The sequence below is a fragment of the Phallusia mammillata genome, chromosome 7, assembly GCF_965637545.1.
Source record: "Phallusia mammillata chromosome 7, kaPhaMamm4.hap1.1, whole genome shotgun sequence".
Classification (NCBI taxonomy): domain Eukaryota; kingdom Metazoa; phylum Chordata; class Ascidiacea; order Phlebobranchia; family Ascidiidae; genus Phallusia; species Phallusia mammillata.
In genome coordinates this window covers 18,359,440-18,379,634 of record NC_137258.1, presented here as the reverse complement: position 1 = coordinate 18,379,634, position 20,195 = coordinate 18,359,440, and the positions used below count along the sequence as shown (strand labels likewise).

The 20,195-nt window shown below is 36.8% G+C and overlaps 3 protein-coding genes and 2 pseudogenes across 3 annotated transcripts; 1 reads left to right on the top strand and 4 right to left on the bottom strand.

The window, feature by feature from the left end:
- Window positions 1-160: 160 nt before the first annotated feature.
- LOC145238777 (ADP-ribosylation factor-like protein 1) lies at window positions 161-1,685 on the top strand. The gene has a single exon (XM_080102041.1). It carries the CDS (start codon window positions 214-216, stop codon window positions 754-756), a length of 543 nt encoding a protein of 180 aa, XP_079958167.1. The 5' UTR covers window positions 161-213; the 3' UTR covers window positions 757-1,685.
- A 663-nt stretch (window positions 1,686-2,348) lies between these two features.
- LOC145238772 (protein kinase C iota type-like) lies at window positions 2,349-11,364 on the bottom strand. Its single transcript, XM_080102037.1, has 13 exons — window positions 11,118-11,364; window positions 10,614-10,703; window positions 10,009-10,133; window positions 9,527-9,638; window positions 9,321-9,455; window positions 8,708-8,827; window positions 7,859-7,956; window positions 7,311-7,446; window positions 6,325-6,537; window positions 5,904-5,993; window positions 5,493-5,588; window positions 5,298-5,369; window positions 2,349-4,083 (listed from the first exon to the last, which is right to left on the bottom strand). The coding sequence occupies exons 1-13, from the start codon at window positions 11,226-11,228 to the stop codon at window positions 3,967-3,969; spliced, it is 1,515 nt and encodes a 504-aa protein (XP_079958163.1). The 5' UTR covers window positions 11,229-11,364; the 3' UTR covers window positions 2,349-3,966.
- Window positions 11,365-12,876: 1,512 nt separating this feature from the next.
- Window positions 12,877-15,620, bottom strand: LOC145238720 (cytochrome P450 4F4 pseudogene; annotated as a pseudogene).
- Window positions 15,621-15,981: 361 nt separating this feature from the next.
- On the bottom strand, window positions 15,982-17,215 carry LOC145238721 (thiopurine S-methyltransferase-like). The gene is made up of 2 exons (XM_080101963.1): window positions 16,857-17,215; window positions 15,982-16,727 (listed from the first exon to the last, which is right to left on the bottom strand). Exons 1-2 carry the CDS (start codon window positions 17,208-17,210, stop codon window positions 16,368-16,370), a joined length of 714 nt encoding a protein of 237 aa, XP_079958089.1. The 5' UTR covers window positions 17,211-17,215; the 3' UTR covers window positions 15,982-16,367.
- A 24-nt stretch (window positions 17,216-17,239) lies between these two features.
- LOC145238719 (cytochrome P450 4F4 pseudogene) lies at window positions 17,240-19,940 on the bottom strand (annotated as a pseudogene).
- Window positions 19,941-20,195: the final 255 nt, after the last annotated feature.

The following is a 20,195-nucleotide window of genomic DNA, read 5'->3' as shown; positions in this document are numbered from 1 at the left end:
GCACTAACCGTCAGCAATTTACCCGATATTTAGCGGTTTCCGCGACATCCCGCCCATTCAGCGTTTTAGTGTCACCCAAACTTATTCAGTTAGGACTTGTTTTGCTAAACTTAAATAAATATATTATTATATTATATACTTGCCACAAAAAAGTTTGTTTAAAACATTTCATTTTTCATTTTTAGAATTATTTAACAATAACCTGCAAAAAACATGGGAGGTCTTTTCAGTAGAATCTTTAGTGGCTTGTTTGGTGAGAAAGAAAGAAGGATCCTAATTCTGGGTCTGGACGGTGCTGGAAAAACAACCATTCTTTACAAACTGCAAGTTGGTGAAGTCGTGACGACTATTCCAACCATCGGGTTTAACGTCGAGACACTACAATATAAAAATCTTAAATTTCAAGTATGGGATCTTGGCGGACAGACCAGCATCCGTCCATACTGGCGTTGTTACTATAGCAACACTGATGCCATTATTTATGTGGTGGACAGTATGGACAAAGAGCGTATGAGCACCTCAAAACAGGAGTTGGTCAGCATGCTTGAAGAAGAAGAGTTAAAAAAAGCAATTTTAGTCGTGTTTGCCAATAAACAAGATTTGGAGGGGGCACTTACCGAAACTGAAGTAGCAAAAGAACTGGGACTGGCCTGTATCAAAGATCGCAAGTGGCAAATTTTTAAAACCAGTGCTGTAAAAAGCATTGGTCTTGATAAAGCCATGGACTGGTTGGTTGAAGCAGTGCAAAATCAGTAACATATGTGTGTGTGTTTACATCTGGGTATTGTACCACACAAAAAGACACGCTATGCTTCCGTACCCAGAGCATGTATTGTATATGGAAGATGGAGGTATAAAACCTGTCTAATTTGCTGCACACTGCTAGTTATTCAGATCAGCGTGTAACTTTTGGAAATTATTTCAAAATGCTGGGCTGTGAAAACTAAAGTTGGCAGTTCATACATAGTTTGAATTGTTAAAATAGAAATGAATTAAAAAAAAATATTTTTGCAAAATATAAACACTGCTAACAATGTTCCAATTAACGAGAGTTGTCTTTCAACAACAATTATATATTTCTTACCATTTAAGTTGACTTGAACCTTTTTGTTCCTGCTTAAATTTAGATAGCAATCGACATATTTATGTTCTCTGTGTCTTAGCAATTTGTCTATGATACCTGTTCGGTACAAACACTCATTTTTTTATGTAGCTTTAATTTTGTGCAGCGTTAGAAACAAGGCTATTTCATATTGGTGTTCTACATACAGTTCCTGAAAACAATGTGCTTTATGTATGTCAGTAGAACAATAACACCAACCTGTTTTTAACAACCTGTCAGCTGCACAAGTCGTTATTTTGGCATGTCAAAATCTCTCGTAGCTTTAATTTGTTTTATTTGACATTTTTGTGAATTTTGTATTGAAAGTGCAATTAAAGAAAACAAGGTTTTCTTCAAAATATTAACATTTTTGCATACACCAATGAATTGGTATTTTGGACTAACAAAAGTTTTGTCATTAATGTATTGTAACCTTTTTTTATAAAAAAAAAACTATTATCACTTTTAATCGGACCCATCAGTCTAAATTTTGTGAATAGTGGTTAGAGTCGTTTAGTTTTACTTTATATTTACTTTTTCCTGTAATTTTTTGTTGGGAAAATAAATTATCTTTATATGTTGACTATAAGATTTCATGAGACCATTTTGCATGTAGAGACACAACAGTATACCTGAACAGAACTTATCTTTCAGTAACTTTGCAATTTCTTGTTGAGTTATCATGGTAAATGATACATTCATTTTGTTTTTTACCGGGAAAACTATTGTTGAATAACATAACGGACACAGCATATGTCTAAAATGACAGACAAAGGATATTAAAAAGTTATATTTCACAAGGCCATGAAGATACACGCTACTTCGAGCAATTTGTGACTCTGGTTTGTCATACCTTTTCACAACAAAATTTTGGATAGACAGGCTTGATATTAATAGTGTAGCTATTGAGTTATACTAAAAACAACAAGTTTAATAGTAATAAATACATGTCTTTTGTCATTTTTGCAAAACTAGGGAAAAACTAAAAAAAAATCAAGGGTAGCAATATGAACTAACCAGAAAAAGCTACTTTACATACAGTCAAGTGCGTATGTTTTAACACTTAAATTGTGACAAACATACCCATGTTAAGTTACCTTGGTCAAATTTGTTTGCACCACAATGAGGCTTTAGTAGTTAAGATGAATGAACATGATCTGCAACATTATCAAAACTACTTCATTGTTACTACTGTCATTCATTTAGCTGCATTTATATCTGCAAAACTTAAAAAAAAACAGACACATTTGTAAAAAGCCAATACATGATTGTATTTGCTCAACGGTTTGTGTTAATATAGCGTGCTTTTTACCAAGAAAGAATATATGAAACAAACTAGACTAATATTCACTAAAAACAAAGAAGAGCATACGGAAAAACGGGCAGAACAAGATTTCGTTTTACAATCAACATGATACATTTCATCAGTGGCTTATTGGGAAAACAACACTGCAACAACTAAGTTTATCAACGAAAGATTCAAGTTACTTAAATTATTTAGTGTCATGGTTTAACATTGTTCTATATTGAGACTAAAGGAAAATGGCCTGACATTGCAACATATATTGCGGTACCTATCCTGTTGTGGTCAATACCGAAGTATCCGACAGTGCTAACAATGCTTGTGTGTCCAGATTTACGTACCGAATGTGAAAAATGAATTCCTGTGCAGTAAAAACATGTATGCTACTGATGACAAAAAGCACCATGCTTGGCCCAGGATAAAACCTCCTTATTTCACAATTGACTGTGCACAAAAATAATAAGTTGCAAACGGAAGAGAAGTAAGCGAAAATAGCATCAGCGACATGATCAGTTTAGAAATAAGACAAAAAATCGGCGATAAATAGAACAGGAGTTGCGAAAAGGCACCTCAGGGTGATTTCATTATCAAAACAAAGAATAAAAAGTTTTTATGAGCAAAGCAATAAGTACCTATGCAATTTAAGTAATACACATTGACCGCAGCACAGTAACTGCAATTGATTTGAGGGTAGTTTAACCAACATGACCAAACAGAACAGCAGCAGCTTATCAACAGGGAGCGGTCAATAGGTAACTTAATACGGCCATTATGTGCAGCTGGATTTAAAAAGGTGTATGTATACACTGCACAAATAATTTGCTAACTGCGATGGTAAGTAGAATCCAGATTAAGTTTGACCAGTTTTAGAGAGCATTAGTGCAGCCAAAGTAGCATTAAAGATGGAAAACACAACCATGCTTCAAAGGGTGTAAATGAATAAAGGCACAATGTTAGAAAACTTTTTTTGTAGAACAAAACATATGTACCTACATCACAAGTACCTAGATGATGGAAATCAAAATAACAAGTTATAGAGGTTTTTCTAACAAAGAAAACAACTGCAGTGTAATATCATGGAATCTTAAACCTCCTGTAGCCACAATACACTCTACAAATACACAATGACCTTTAGTTTGGAGTTCAGTATGCATTGAGACCACTTTAAACATGAAAATCAAGGGTAGCAATATGAACTCACCAGAAAGAGCTACTTTACATACAGTCAAGTGCGTATTTTTTAACACTTAAACTGTAACAAACATACCCATGTTAAGTTACCTTGGTCAAATTTGTTTGCACCACAATGAGGCTTTAGTAAGTTAAGATGAATGAACATGATCTGCAACATCATCATCTCCAATGAAATCATTCACAAGTCATTTGGTCGTAATGTGGAATTCATTAACGAATATTGCAGTGCATTGCGTTTGTCAAGAAAGGCACAATGTTTCAGTTGTTAGATGTGCGTACCACTTGAAAAGTTTTGGTCAAACGTCCTGAAGCCATCTTGAGGTAGCTTCCGAGTTTCGAACATTGAGAGTTTATCCGTGTGTCTGTGCTAGACCACATCCTCGCTGGTCATTAGAAGTGGGTTTATGTACTCAAATCCCTCAAAATCGGATTGATCAATTTTTAAAATCGTTTGGGTTTCATCGGGAGTGAGTTGAACAGGCTCCTAAAAAGTAACAACAGTGTTGCAAAACTTTGATCAACAATTACAGCATATTACCAATTCCATGTTGGGTTTAAATTTTACTGTTTGGTATCTAGCCCTTATGCACAAATACATAAGATTTTTAGACTATAAAAACAAATTTATGCAGCTTTGGTCAAAACCAGGTGGTTGGACTAGGTCAGTGGTTCCCAACCTGGGGTTCGTGGACCCGACGGGGTCCATGAGATGGTTTTAGGGGGTCTGTGGAGGCAAACATTTTAAGTACCATTAACCAACAGTAAAATAGTTGTAAGTTTTCGAACCGTTTCTGCAATCCTGCATACGTGTGCGAATGTTTATCAAACCTTTGCATTAGGAAAAAATACTTTTTTGTGATTGTTATCTCCATTGTGACATTACAACACAAGCGAACAATAGAAATAACAATAGAAAAGTACACCATAAAATTTATATCTTTGTTGCATTGACTTAGAAACGTCATTGAGATTTACTGACTGCGAAGGTTGATTATTATGCTGCCTAAACAATGACAATAATATATAATACAAGAAACGAAAAAAAAGACTTCCAGTAAATTATGTCAGGGGTCCGCACGATTCTAAAATTTATAATAGGGGTTTGTGACTACAAAAAGGTTGGGAACCACTGGACTAAGTCAATTGCCTTAACATGTACAGCAAACTTCAGTTAAACCAGATTCAGTTAATCCAGATGTTCGCCTGATTGGAAAAAACTTGAGGTACAAATGATTTGTAATGTGGTAAGACTGGAATTAATCGACATCGGTTAATTCCGGTTTTTGCCTAATCCGGACAATTTTTGCGTCAAAGCGGGCCTGGATTAACCAAGGTTTACTGTTGATTTGGTTGGGAAGATAGACATAGGGAAGCATGACAAGAAAGTTACACTGAATTCAGAGTTTTATCAAGTTGTTGCAATAGTGGACAAATCAGCAGCTTCCTTTTTTTGTACATTTTTTAGTTTTAAAGATTATGCTTGCAGTGTAAAAAACTGTTGATGGTAATTAAGTATAAAAAGTTGTAAATCACCAGATCAGGAAATTCATACCTGTTATGTGTTTACACAGCAATAATTAACACACACTACACCATTTAAATGGAACCAAATTAAATCATGTTCATTGCAATTCAATCACAGGTGCTTTGTCTGATCTAATACCTTTGTATGGTTTTTAATAATCACTATTACTGTACCTGTGTAAATTGTTTGTCAAAGTTGTCTAAACCATGTTCATCTTCAATATTCGGTTTGTATGGCGGCAAAACCTAAAAATACAAGCCTTAAAATCTGGTCATTTTGATACAGGACTTGCCTTTGGCATTTTTTAGATGCAGACATCCCTTACATTTTATGATGTTAATATTGGGTTAGAATTAATTCAGATGTACCTGTTTTGCATGTAACTGATCCCAATCAATTGCTCTAAAGAACTGATGATCTAAAATATCTTTGAATCCACCATCTGCATTGCAACCTAGCCGATCCTGTTGCAACAAATAACAGAAATGGTTGTGTTAACAAATATTTCAACCTTGTTTGAATAATATATAAAATCTACAAAATTCAGTTTAGAGCAGTTTGATGCCAAGATGGGTCCCTTAGTTTTGTAAGAAAAAACTGATAGGTTTATTTTTTGTGTCACGGTTAAATGCCAGCATAAAGTGTTTCCTAACTGATAAAGCTTTAAAACAGCTTTAAAATTTGTGACAAACATGAAATTTCAGTCAAAAAGTCACAAAAAAAATTCTGATAAATAATAAAAAATATTTTATTACACATAGGGTAAAAAAATCTCAAACCTGTGGCACTTTGTTAAGAAATCCTTTAAGAACAGAGGAAGCTTTTACTGAAAGTGAGCGAGGAATGCGGATAACCTTCTCTAAAATAACCTGTCAAAAAGATATCAATTAGTTTTATAAAAAATTCTAGTTTGTTTAGCTACAATATGGTTTCCAGCCAAGAATCCATAATTTGTTTTAAATATTCATCATTGATTGTTTCTGCCCAGCTTAATGATAATTTTCCTATCCACCTGCCGGCCAACAACTGAACTTAAAAAAATAAATAAAATGCTTCACATACCACCATGCTACCTGATCAAACAACCATTAAAACAGTCAACAAACTTTTGTAACGTTGTCACAAAAATTGCTCTTAAGAAGAGTCCAAAGCAAATTTATTAGATCAATAATTGATTAATCCCATTTTATCATCACAAACCTGAAACAAGTAATCTTCAGTGTTTTGTTCTGGATTATCTGTCATGCCCACAATGTCAAATGGACTCCTGCCTGCCATCATTTCAAACATTAGCACTCCAAGCGCCCACCAATCCACCGAGAAATCATAATCTTCCCCACGAAGTATCTCAGGAGCGATATAGTTTGGCGTGCCACAAAATGTTGCAGTTGTGTCACCTTTCCTTATGCCTTCCTGTTTAATAATGATAAAAGTTTTCATAAATTTAAACAATTGTATTAGATTTAGTCGTTGGGGGTACAACATTTTTAAGTTGAAATATTCCTGTTGGAGCCCATATGTTGACCATAGTAAATGTAGAAGCAAATTTATTGTATATTTTACATTTTTGACAATTTTGAATGATTGAAATGACTCGGTTATATTTTTATATTAGATCCCACATTCTGTGTTAAACATTGCATTGTTCATAACAGAAACAAAGTCATATATAATTCAATGAAACTTGAAAAAAGGGTAAAAGGTGCAAACAGGATACCTTGGATCATTTATCAAATCATATGTTATTAACACTGCCACACCACAAGTATATTTATTCCAACAAATTACACATCCACACACATACATATATATCTGAAAAATATTTTTTATGATCACAAATAAGGATGATGTTACAAAGAACTCAATATTACACATCTTGGAGACAGACCGAGCATTAAACATTCAGAGTTACTCAATAAAACATTTTCTAGGCTCCAACCTATAAAACTGCTTTCATAGGCATATCTAAGTTATAGGATCTGCTTTCTTTCATATGCGACTTTTAGACACACCATTAAAAAAACACAATTTACTCATAACAAACTTTTGAAACCAATCTGTCATGTTGTACGATTTAACATGATCACATGCCTAATTAGGCACAGGGCGTTACGGTATGATTGGAGCTCGGTGAAACAGAAATCTTGCAATTTTAGTCCTTATGTAGGAAAAAGTTTTTTTCTTACTTTACACATTCCGTAGTCAGTAAGTTTGATGTGGCCCTCACTGTCAAGCAAAACATTGTCGAGTTTCAGATCACGATAGATGATACCCTTTTCATGTAGAAAGTGTAAGGCAAGAATGATTTCAGCGGCATAAAACCTGTTTAATAATTAAATATTGTAAAGAGCATTTTAATTTAATATTGTAAAGAGCATCATATAAGAACAAAGACTTTTACATTAGTTGTAAATGTAGTTCTTACTATTTGCAATATTATCAATCTGAATTACATTCATTACAAACTTTAAACAAAAACAAAACACAGACCATATCAAAACAAAGAAATTCAGTTTTAGATTATTTAAAAAGGACAGGATTGAGGTAACACAGTTTAAACTATGTGTGAACCATTAGCCTGGCTTCTGCCAAAATTTTTAATCAAACACTGACTATAGTTTTCATGGAAATTGTAAGGAAAGATTAAGTATCTCAGTTACTAAAGCAGTGATTAAAAGCATTGCTTCTTTGTTAGTGGTCTATTTTGTCTAATTGGTATGACCGGATATTTTACCTAGCATGTTCTTCTGGCAATTTTCGCTGCCGCTGCATATGAAACATCAGGTCACCACCACTGACATATTCAATAACAAAAAACAACCTTGCTGGAGTCTGCAAATAATTTCAGGTATAACTTATTAAACCATACTAGCAACATGCTAAACAAGGCTAGCAACCTTTTAGTGGGGAATATTAATACAATTTAAGAGCAAATTTTACCACTAAAACTAATTTAACATGAGGCAAAGTTAAAAAAAATCTTTTTTAACAATAAGGCATGACTATGCACTTATAAAGTCTATCACATGACTATGATTTTTCACCATGAATGGTAAGATGTTTTTTTTAGATCCATAAAATAAAGCATGGAAGCACAGCACAAGAAGTAAAATATGTTTACAATTTCTGCAAGATTAACAAAACACATTGTGTTAATGTCTGTCCTGTGACAACACCAAAAAACACAGTTATAGAGCCAGCATATTTACTTTATGTTTAAAGGTCTTTTATTGTCAAATTATAAACATATAAGACTGATAATTAATGGAAAGAGTTACGGTACAATCATTTGACTCATAAATTATGTTTCTTTTAGTATTTATTAGAACATGCTCTCTGCATTTTTGAAAAACACAAATAGATCACTAAAACCCAGTGGTGGGATTCAGCCAGTTCGCACCAGCTCTATAGAACCGTCTCACGAAAATTTATGAACCGGTTAGCATTTACTGGTTACTGTCAATGGACTTTTTGTAAAAGAATCAACTAAAAAATAGGACTTTTGTGGCAAAACCGGCTGACAAAAAATGTGAATCCCACCACTGCCAAAACCTAATAAAAAGATACCAGAAAATACACAAACCTGAAAACAAGAATGCAGACCAACAAGAAAGGGATAATTTGAAGCTGTCTCGAAGACATGTTTTTCTGTTTGTACCCAATCAACATCCTCTTCATCTTGGACTAGTTCCTTCTTTATAACCTGTTGTCAGGAAAAAAACAACTTAAGTAATATTGCATAGTCATGCTCAAAGTGCCAATTATTTTGAAAACACAGCCACTAAACATAGAAACCACAGGCATTTGGTGCTATAGGTAAGCAGACAATATGTGGCTGACATAACCAGTCAGTCAACTTCACAAACAAGATAAGAGCCGGTTTTATTAACCACATTTTTTCTTGTGCTAAATAGTTTTATAGCCCAAACATTTAACTTGTAAGCATTGGGTAAAAGGTTTCATGAAACGAATTTTATTGGTCTAAAAATTATATGTATACATATATATTGAAGATTTAAGCCAAAATAAGGAAATAGGTGGTTGTGTACACTAGAAAACAGCGAAGGCTGGACTAACAGGAACACATTTGACAGACCACAAAATGAATTCACACCAAGTGTTACTGGGAGTGCATCCAAATTTCATGACTGTGTACACAATGGAATTTCATGTCAACTCCATATAAAAGTTCTTACCTTCATTGCATATGCCTTCTGGGTTGTCTTCAGTTTGACAAGAAGTACTTTAGCATAACTGCCACGGCCAATAACTTTTATCATGTCGAAGTCCTTTAACCCAAAACCTGGAGCAGGAGCAGGCTGCCCATCGTGCTGTAGGAAAACATAACATTAATAAGTGTATGACTCATGTAGAACAATGCAATGGCTAATGACAACATTACTTTTGTTTCTGGCCTCTCCAAGTTTTCAGGAATTGGGTAGATTGGTATCCGTGGTCGTTTTTTGAACCGTTTTAACTTCCTTTTCAGTTTGTACCACCTTCGTGCTCCTCGTCTACATAAGTGATAAATGAGTACATAATTATGCACTATGATGAAGTTTCATCAAAAAACTGTCATTGTATAGGGTAACTACTAGGGAGGTTAAAGCACTGACTTGACACTGACAAATTCTTTGTCCTATTTTGTAACAGGTAAAAGGACCAGAATGTGACAAAATAATCGTTACACAATCGTTTACATTTTTGCAAACATACTGACCACATATTTATATCTAATTACCCAAAATAAGCAAATTTTAAAGGATTCCTTATTCCAACTTTAACATCCCCAGTAACCATAAATTTTGCTATGTTTGAGCTACAAATGTGCTCAGTCACCAATATCACAAGTCCAAAAAATTATAGTTGAATTAAAAAACCCACCTGTATATTTTATGTTCACCAGGACACAATAACCCAGGTTCAGTAGGGATTCCTTGAAATACATGGAAAAGAAGGGTGTCTTCGCCATTTATCTCATACAATCGTATTGCCTCTGCAAGCTCCAACTGCAAACCAATTAAAATGGTCAAAGTTATAGCTAAGAGGTGTTACAGTTGTAGCTAAAAGGTGCAGCAAGTGGGTCAACTAGATTGCAGGAGGCAGTTTTTAGGTCACCTCATCCCATGCATCACCAAAAACAAACAGATAACCTGTAGTATATATTTGCTTCTTTTTGCACTAACTTTTTTAAGTATTAGAATTTCAGCCTGTTTTCCCCAACAAACTGGGTTGTCATATTCTAGGTACACTAGTGGCTACTGGCATTGCCTATCACCAGTTGCACTAAAGAAACTTGGGTAAAACACAGTCTTTAACTTACACCTCTTTTATGCAATTACTAACTTCCACAGTTTTGCTAGCGGACAAAACTTAAGTGTCACCAAAAATCTAGGTACCAGACAACAATTGAGTCTGTTATTTTCAAAGAGATCATTTACAACCAAAAGATATACTTTTTTGAACACTACATGATGCACAACATTTACCTGTGATGTGATTGTACATGGATCACCCTCATCATCAATCCACTTGATCGTGAAGACTTGGGCATCAGAAAAATTGCAGCTTGCCTGGAACTGAAATATAGAAGCATATATGGTTTTTATTTATTTTAACTCCCTTTCAAGCCAAATTTAGAAAAGAAACAAAATCTAGAAAAAGTAAAAAGCAGAATCAGACAAAGTTTGGACTGCATTACAGAATGTTTCAGTTTCTTCAAAACAGAAATGAGTTACATATATATAAACGAGTAATGCTCTTCCAGCAGTTTTTATTGTAAACAATAGACGTTTCGACCTCCCATACAAGTTTATCACAAAATATGATAATAAAGCATTGATTTGTTGTAATATAAACTGCTGGAAGAGCAATACTCGTTCATACATTATGCCTGGCAGCAACAGCTTATTGTCTTGTAAAATTTGTCATGATATTTGTTTAAAATTAAGTTTCAAATTAAAAAATACTTCGATTTTAAAAATGGGGCTTACTTTTGATCGTAGCTCTTCAAGCTGAATAGTTGGGTCAAAGAGCAGGTTGTAAACATGGCCACTTTGAGAGACTTTTGCTCTGACCATTTGCGAGGCTGAATCAATAGACATCCTGGCCGAAAGCCTACCTGTACATCACTGTCTACACAACCACGCAAGCAAAAGCAATTCACAATAAACTGTTTGCCCTAATAAAATTATTCTGAAAATAAATCCCTGACAAAAACAAATGTTTTAATCACATGCTTTTCCACATAAATTGAAAGCTTTTAGAAGTTTAAAATTTACTTTGTAACAGTTTGATCAAAATCTCAGGAGTGCACAACTTCCTGGCAATAGAAAGTTTATTTGTGCTATTCTTGTGCATACAAACTGTTGTGCATCAACCAACCGTTAAAATAAAAAAGGTTGAGCTTAACGCCTATATTCTTATCCTAACTCCTATTGCGTTGTTTAGTTTTAACAAACTGAGCCAATTTTGTAACACTTTCTTGGTCATAAATGTACCAAAAACTGTGTGTTCGTAAGATTATTTTTAAGGAAAAGTAATGCAAATATACACGCCCAATAAATCTTCAACATTCTGCAAAGCAAATAGCGGTTTCTATATCGGATGAGAGAAGGTTTTATTACTATATCCTCCATCAACGTATATATTTTTCTCCCGGGTTTGTGACAAACTTAACAAAAGAAAAACCTATGAAAATTAACGTATTTATTCGATTGTATAAATTTTAAGATTTGTATCAAGCGGCATATAAAGTGATTTACCAGTCTGTCGCACCGATATTATTTCTACACCCCTGGTTTTGATAGATTTCGCTTTATATTTTGGCATGTTGGCTTTACACGTCAACATACGCTCCACTGTGTCAATTATTTTCGTGATACTATATTACTATGTAGCAACATAAAGAAATTTTAGTACCAAACATAACAAAATGCGATTTACTTTATTTTTTAAACCTTTACAATCCAATAAGTACGGCATTTGAACTCGTCGCGAAGCATTTTTGGTAATTAGGCTACGCTATAAAAATTAACTGGGTAGGCTCCTGTATATAGCCTAAGCTATTGCTGCCAGGCATAATATCAAGTTTGTAGAGCTCTTCTGGCAAATGTAATTTTATTCCGACGTTTCGACGACCTATACAGGTCGTCTTCATCAGGGTAAATATGCTCCTGGTTACGTATTAATAATTTTTCATTATTTTAGAACAGGGGTGGGGAACCTACTAAGTAGGCTACTGCGGGCCGCATGAATTGCACAACATTTGGGGCGGGCCATTTTTTTAATTCCGTTTTAAATACCCAGAGCACTCAAGTGGCTTTATATTTCAACGCTCCTGATTTTATTTTTATTTGCTGCTACATCTGTAGCAAACAGGGCATAGGCCTACAGGTTTATCCATCATTTCTATCAAAAAGGAAGTTTGTCCATTCTTTCTGGAACACACTAGCTTCACCATCGATCTTTCTTTTTTTCCAAGATTAAATTTTAAATAACAATATAAGGATCCAACGATTTGCACAGTAAGCTATAATAGCTCTAAAATCAATTTGAAACTAACATCACATGGCAAATGAATTGTTACTGCAAGGAGAGACAATCGAGTGGCTGTTACGTTACAAATAATATAGCAAGTGGTTGAATGTATAGGCTAGCCTATGGCAATTTTATCAAAGTTTGACTCATAATGTTGAAAGGGGAGATATTGAATATAAATCACCAATAATGTCGAAATCATTCAAGGAAATATCTATACATCAAAATTTTATTCTTTAGATCCTATTTTGTATACTTTAACAAAATTGTGACGCGGGCCACATTAAAAAGGGAAGCGGGCCGCATGCGGCCCGCGGGCCGCAGGTTCCCCAACCCTGTTTCAGAAGAAGAATTTTTTTTAATTTTAGCATCAAAGTTTCGTATAAACCAAGCTAGACTACCTTAGAAAAACATTTATTTCCCGAATAAACACTCTTATTGGTATTTATTTACAGTTATTTTACAGTAAACTGCATAAACCACCAGATGATTGGTAAAATCTATGCATTTAATCGTATTTCTTGAGTTTTCGAAGTTTAATGTGAATGCCGTTTTCTGATCGCAATATAAGTCTTGGGTTCATCCTGGGTTTTGGAGTTTCCTCGTCAACAAAAAGTTCGAATTTGCGCAGGATCAGACTTAATGTCACTTTTAATTCGTTCATTGCAAAAGTTTTGCCAATGCAATTGCGAGGACCGGCTGAAAACGCAACAAATGCCGTTGGGTGCATTTTCGCAACATTTTCGGGCAAAAATCGATCTGGATCATACTGCTCCGGATTTTTCCACACCTCTTGATTTCTATGGATGGCCCACAGGTTGACCAGCACTGTGATGTTTGGATAGACATCCATCTTACCACCTGGACTACCCTTGTTAGCAAAAGTCATTTTTTCTTCCGGGGACCTTGCAATGACTTGTACAGGAGTATGAAGTCTTAAACTTTCTTTAATACACATTGTCAAGTACAAGAGCTTGTTAATATCACCCCATTCCATCTCTTCGTTGTCACCCATAACATTCAAAATCTCTTCGCGACAGCGCTGTTGATAATGAGGATGTCGTGCCAAGTTGTAGAGAATCCACGAAATTGCGCTGGATGTTGTGTCATGCCCTTCAAACAGAAAAGTGTCGACCTCATCTCGAATTTCACTGTCGTTTAAACCCTTTCCTTCATCATCTTTGGATCGCAGTAATATATCTATGAAGTCCAAACGGCCTTTCTTCTTTATGCCAATATCACTGTACTCCAAATCAAATGGTTTCTGGTCTTCTGGTGTTAAATGGGACAAAGCAATTCTTCTTTCTTTTATAAGCCTTTCTGCTTCTGAATGCACGTAATCCAGAGCTCGTTTGAAGCGACGCCCAGGCGGACTGAGCCAAAACACCCAGTCGATTTGTAATAACAAGCTGTTGATACGATCCACAATAATTTCAGCCAGATCAGTTACCGCTTGCACGTAACGATTTTCTGAATCCAACTGGCAGTTTGTCTCTGCCGACATTGCGCACTGAAGCATGACGTCCAAGGTCATCTGGGCTACGTCAGAGCTAACTTCGATCATTGTATTTTCTTTTCTTGCCTCCCATTTGCCAATCATAACCGAGGCGCAGTGATTGTAGACTTTCATGTAAGATTTCAGGACTTCGAAGTGAAAAGCGGGCGTCAAAAGCTTTCGATGACGTTTCCACTTGTCTCCTGATGACGTCAGTAAACCGTCACCGATCCAAGGTCGCAAGAATCCATAGATAAATTCATCTTTCGGGGCTGAACTTAAGAGTATCGTACCGATAGTAGTTGGCCTGTGAGGCTCGACAAACACTTTTACAGGTCCAACCCAAGTCACTAACATGTCTCCGCACTTTCGCACCCAATCAAGTCGGCATTTTAAACCTTTCTCATCCGGTGTAAGAAATTGCAGATGACCCCAGAACGGATGACGGGGCGGTGACCATCCTCTTCTACTCAAGTCTGCGCTTTCCCTGTACGCTAGGTACAGAGGACGTATCCAATGCTGGAAAATGTACACGCATGCTAAAATGAACACGGTATCGCCAAGTAGAGAAGAAAAAATATAGCCGGTCCCACTATTTAAGAATAACGTAGGCAAATCTGCAAACATCTTATACACCTGTCAACAACACATTTGTATTTTAAAACCAACACGTTGATTAATAACCAGACTATTGTACTGCAGAGGCCGCAGTATAGATTTTCTTGTGCGGTACAAATTGAGCGCAGTGCAATGCGACAAACATGTAGCCTTACAATAACCTTACCTAACTTTTGTACTATACACCGAAATCGCAAAGAAGCATGTGCTGTACGAGCAGCTAATGTTAATGACGAGACACAGTGATCCTTTGCATTCCTTGCTAAACTTGTCACAGCAGATACAATTTAGTTATAAGCTAACGTGTTTCTAGGACTGGCAACTACATTCTGTGCTTGGGTACAAAGCGGCGTTTAATCATTACCCTGTCACATGAGGCAAGATCGTTACAGGCGACCATTTCTTTTGTTAAAAGCACAAAACAGTAGACAATGATTGCTTGGTTTGGAACGAAAACTTCTGAAAAACGGCCACAACACGGGAAACAGCAGTTAACTCGTAACTCAATATGTCAGGGTTGAAATGAGAATTAACGTCACGCATCACTTGCTAGAAAAAGAAAAATGCAAAAGGTTCCCGCCAATTTTTTTGACTCACGATTTTGGATCAACGCTCTAAAGCTGTTTATTTGTTTGTCTTTGTTGTCAAAGATTCTAGCCTTCAATGCTTGGTTGTAAGGTGCAATAACGCTTGCTGTCTTAAGTTGGTTGTTCGGATTACTGGGTTCCTTTGACTTCTATCGTACAGCACACAGACCTGAAGTTTGGGTACCTATTTTTCGATAAACTTGATTTGTTGTCATAACAGTAAATCAGGGGTGGCCAAACTTTTTTACCAGAGGGCCACATTTGCAACTGTCTTGCCACTGGAGGGCCGGATAAAATGAGATTTACGTAAAATTTGTCGTATGGTTGGCAGACTGTTCAAAAAATAACGCTGCAAGGGCATTTATTCTAAAAATAACAACGCTTGCCACAAGCTACTGCTAGTAGCAGCCAGCGCTGTTGCACTGCTTTGGTAAACAGTGGTAAATATGGTGTTGGAAAAAAACCATTCAAGGTGTTTGGCGGGCCGGATGAAACAGGACTAGGGGCCGGATGCGGCCCGCGGGCCGTAGTTTGGCCACCACTGCAGTAAATGATTTGTTGACAAAACAGTATATCTTCCTCGTGCCCAGATGGTTGTTACACTTCAAGCAAGGTAAGTATGAAATGATGTGATTTATTGTGTCACGAAGGAGGTTAAACTTTGTGTTAAAAATCAGCAGTCATAAAACAGCTTAAATACATTAAAACAAACTGTTCACACAATCCCATTGGTTTAATGTATTTTGTTGTTTGTTTTTTCTCTCTCTCTAGAAGTGAATGTAAGTGTGTAATACCATACTTGTTACATATGAAATCATACGAAATGAAGGAAGATTTTTCACACGTTGGACGAAGTGTACCCACGTAAAAATATTGCCCGCAAAGGCAACTATAAATTATGACTTAGCATTTTATTAATATCGATTGTATGGCATTGTGTTTAAACGTCAGTATTAGTATTAACCTTCGGGTTTTACCATCAGTTTTTGCATTTTTTCCTTTGTCTATTGCTTAAGTTGTAGTAAGACAATGCGTTCAACATAGTCAGCCCAAGGTGCTGAATCAATTTGCTTCCAAGTCATTATGTCTCCAAACGTCTCCTCGATAATCTCATCAGTGATAGTATATGGGGGTCCTTTCCACGTACGGAGATCCTTAAAGTTGACCACACTGAGCAGATAGTTGGAGCAAGGCTTCATCAACGCCGCAACGGATTTTGCGTAGGTTTTGCGATCGGCTATGGCCGCAGACTGGAAAGAACCGGTGTCCCAGATGGCGTCCACTTGGCCTCCGCAGAGGTCTGGTGTTAGTTTAAAGAAATTACCGGCGTAGAGGGCAAGGTTGGTGCTCTTTGCTTTGTAGACCTGATTCAAAGCGCAAAGTTTTCAGAAAATGGTTACCGTTTGTAATGTTGCTGCTGGCATATTAAGCACTTTACTTTATAGATAAGAAAAAATAAGTTAATGCCAGGACAACGACTTGAGAATAGCCACCTGGAATTCATCGGCAGTAGACACATCGTACTCCAGTTTGTGTTCCTTCATGAATCCTTCTAGAGCGAAAGTCGAGTAATCGTTACCTATCACTTCTTGGCCTTCCTCACTCAGCCACTTAAGATCCAATGAGTTGCCGCAGAACGTTAGAAAAATCCTTTTGATTTCGCCTTCACCAAAACACAGCCTGCGATGCTTCATCAACATTTTGTTTACAGCAGGAGCATAGGGATCGTCCTCCTCAGCATCTTCGTGATGGTGATGTTCGCTGTCAATTTTCTCCTCGTCAGGGCGTTCCCCGGTCTTCTGCCACCAGTCATCCCATTCCTGCAAGCTCCATTCGCGATCTGTCATACTGCTGAATATACTTTATTGCTAAAATATCTACAAAAAGGAGGAAATATATGGCCGTTCAAAACAGTTGGATTTTTGTTAAATAAGGGCAAATAGTTTGAAAGTTCTGATATTACAGGAAAATATTTCGGAAAATGTTAATTGGTATACCTACAAGTCGTGACTTTCGAACAATAAGTTACAAAAAGTATTACATTTAAAATATAAGTAAAACAGGCAAAATCGCAAACCACACCGGCTTAGTTTTTCAACAAAACCTGTATTCCTTTGGTCATATGAAATTGAAGCAGCCTCCAGCATAAACATTTGCGCCCGAAGACAAATAGCGGGGTTTTGAACGCCCAAACCGCAATTCTGATCTAAGCACAAGGCAGATACAGCAGCAACGAATGAACGACAATGGTTTGTTAAATTATTTATTGCTCCAAGGCAAAGTAGATGCATGTTTTCTGCAAGTCATCTCACTAACTGTTTGATATAGCTATTTCCTGTTAAGCAGGAGTTATAATGTTACAGAAAAAAGCATCAAAGTTTCGTATAAACCAAGCTAGACTACCTTAGAAAAACATTTATTTCCCGAATAAACACTCTTATTGGTATTTATTTACAGTTATTTTACAGTAAACTGCATAAACCACCAGATGATTGGTAAAATCTATGCATTTAATCGTTTTTCTTGAGTTTTCGAAGTTTAATGTGAATGCCGTTTTCTGATCGCAATATAAGTCTTGGGTTCATCCTGGGTTTTGGAGTTTCCTCGTCAACAAAAAGTTCGAATTTGCGCAGGATCAGACTTAATGTCACTTTTAATTCGTTCATTGCAAAAGTTTTGCCAAAGCAATTGCGAGGACCGGCTGAAAACGCAACAAATGCCGTTGGATGCATTTTCGCAACATTTTCGGGCAAAAATCGATCTGGATCATACTGCTCCGGATTTTTCCACACCTCTTGATTTCTATGGATGGCCCACAGGTTAACCATCACTGTGGTGTTTGGATAGACATCCATTTGACCACCTGGACTACCCTTGTTAGCAAAAGTCATTTTTTCTTCCGGGGACCTTGCTATGACCTGCACAGGAGTATGAAGTCTTAAGCTTTCTTTGATACACATTGTCAAATATAAGAGCTTGTTAATATCACCCCATTCCATCTCTTCGTTGTCACCCATAACATTCAAAATCTCTTCGCGACAGCGCTGTTGATAACGAGGATGTCGTGCCAAGTTGTAGAGAATCCACGAAATTGCACTGGATGTTGTGTCATGCCCTTCAAACAGAAATGTGTCGACCTCATCTCGAATTTCACTGTCGTTTAAACCCTTTCCTTCATCATCTTTGGATCGCAGTAATATATCTATGAAGTCCAAACGGCCTTTCTTCTTTATGCCAATATCACTGTACTCCAAATCAAATGGTTTCTGGTCTTCTGGTGTTAAATGGGACAAAGCAATTCTTCTTTCTTTTATAAGCCTTTCTGCTTCTGAATGCACGTAATCCAGAGCTCGTTTGAAGCGACGCCCAGGCGGACTGAGCCAAAACACCCAGTCGATTTGTAATAACAAGCTGTTGACACGATCCACAATAATTTCAGCCAGATCAGTTACCGCTTGCACGTAACGATTTTCTGAATCCAACTGGCAGTTTGTCTCTGCCGACATTGCGCACTGAAGCATGACGTCCAAGGTCATCTGGGCTACGTCAGAGCTAACTTCGATCATTGCATTTTCTTTTCTTGCCTCCCATTTGCCAATCATAACCGAGGCGCAGTGATTGTAGACTTTCATGTAAGATTTCAGGACTTCGAAGTGAAAAGCGGGCGTCAAAAGCTTTCGATGACGTTTCCACTTGTCTCCTGATGACGTCAGTAAACCGTCACCGATCCAAGGTCGCAAGAATCCATAGATAAATTCATCTTTCGGGGCTGAACTTAAGAGTATCGTACCGATAGTAGTTGGCCTGTGAGGCTCGACAAACACTTTTACAGGTCCAACCCAAGTCACTAACATGTCTCCGCACTTTCGCACCCAATCAAGTCGGCATTTTAAACCTTTCTCATCCGGTGTAAGAAATTGCAGATGACCCCAGAACGGATGACGGGGCGGTGACCATCCTCTTCTACTCAAGTCTGCGCTTTCCCTGTACGCTAGGTACAGAGGACGTATCCAATGCTGGAAAATGTACACGCATGCTAAAATGAACACGGTATCGCCAAGTAGAGAAGAAAAAATGTAGCCGGTCCCACTATTTAAGAATAACGTAGGCAAATCTGCAAACATCTTATACACCTGTCAACAACACATTTGTATTTTAAAACCAACACGTTGATTAATAACCAGACTATTGTACTGCAGAGGCCGCAGTATAGATTTTCTTGTGCGGTACAAATTGAGCGCAGTGCAATGCGACAAACATGTAGCCTTACAATAACCTTACCTAACTTTTGTACTATACACCGAAATCGCAAAGAAGCATGTGCTGTACGAGCAGCTAATGTTAATGACGAGACATAGTGATCCTTTGCATTCCTTGCTAAACTTGTCACAGCAGATACAATTTAGTTATAAGCTAACGTGTTTCTAGGACTGGCAACTACATTCTGTGCTTGGGTACAAAGCGGCGTTTAATCATTACCCTGTCACATGAGGCAAGATCGTTACAGGCGACCATTTCTTTTGTTAAAAGCACAAAACAGTCGACACTGATTGCTTGGTTTGGAACGAAAACTTCTGAAAAACGGCCACAACACGGGAAACAGCAGTTAACTCGTATCTCAATATGTCAGGGTTGAAATGAGAATTAACGTCACGCATCACTTGCTAGAAAAAGAAAAATGCAAAAGGTTCCCGCCAATTTTTTTGACTCACGATTTTGGATCAACGCTCTAAAGCTGTTTATTTGTTTGTCTTTGTTGTCGAAGATTCTAGCCTTCAATGCTTGGTTGTAAGGTGCAATAACGCTTGCTGTCTTAAGTTGGTTGTTCGGAT

Coding starts and splice junctions, on each gene's coding strand:
- LOC145238777 (XM_080102041.1), top strand. CDS start 214: ATGGGAGGTCTTTTCAGTAGAATCTTTAGTGGCTTGTTTGGTGAGAAA.
- LOC145238772 (XM_080102037.1), bottom strand. CDS start 11,228: ATGTCTATTGATTCAGCCTCGCAAATGGTCAGAGCAAAAGTCTCTCAA. Junction 5,994..6,324: donor CTGAAGATTACTTGTTTCAG/GTTTGTGATGAT, acceptor TCTTTTTGACAG/GTTATTTTAGAGAAGGTTAT. Junction 4,084..5,297: donor TTGACAAACAATTTACACAG/GTACAGTAATAG, acceptor GTTACTTTTTAG/GAGCCTGTTCAACTCACTCC.
- LOC145238721 (XM_080101963.1), bottom strand. CDS start 17,210: ATGACAGATCGCGAATGGAGCTTGCAGGAATGGGATGACTGGTGGCAG. Junction 16,728..16,856: donor CTACTGCCGATGAATTCCAG/GTGGCTATTCTC, acceptor GCTTTGAATCAG/GTCTACAAAGCAAAGAGCAC.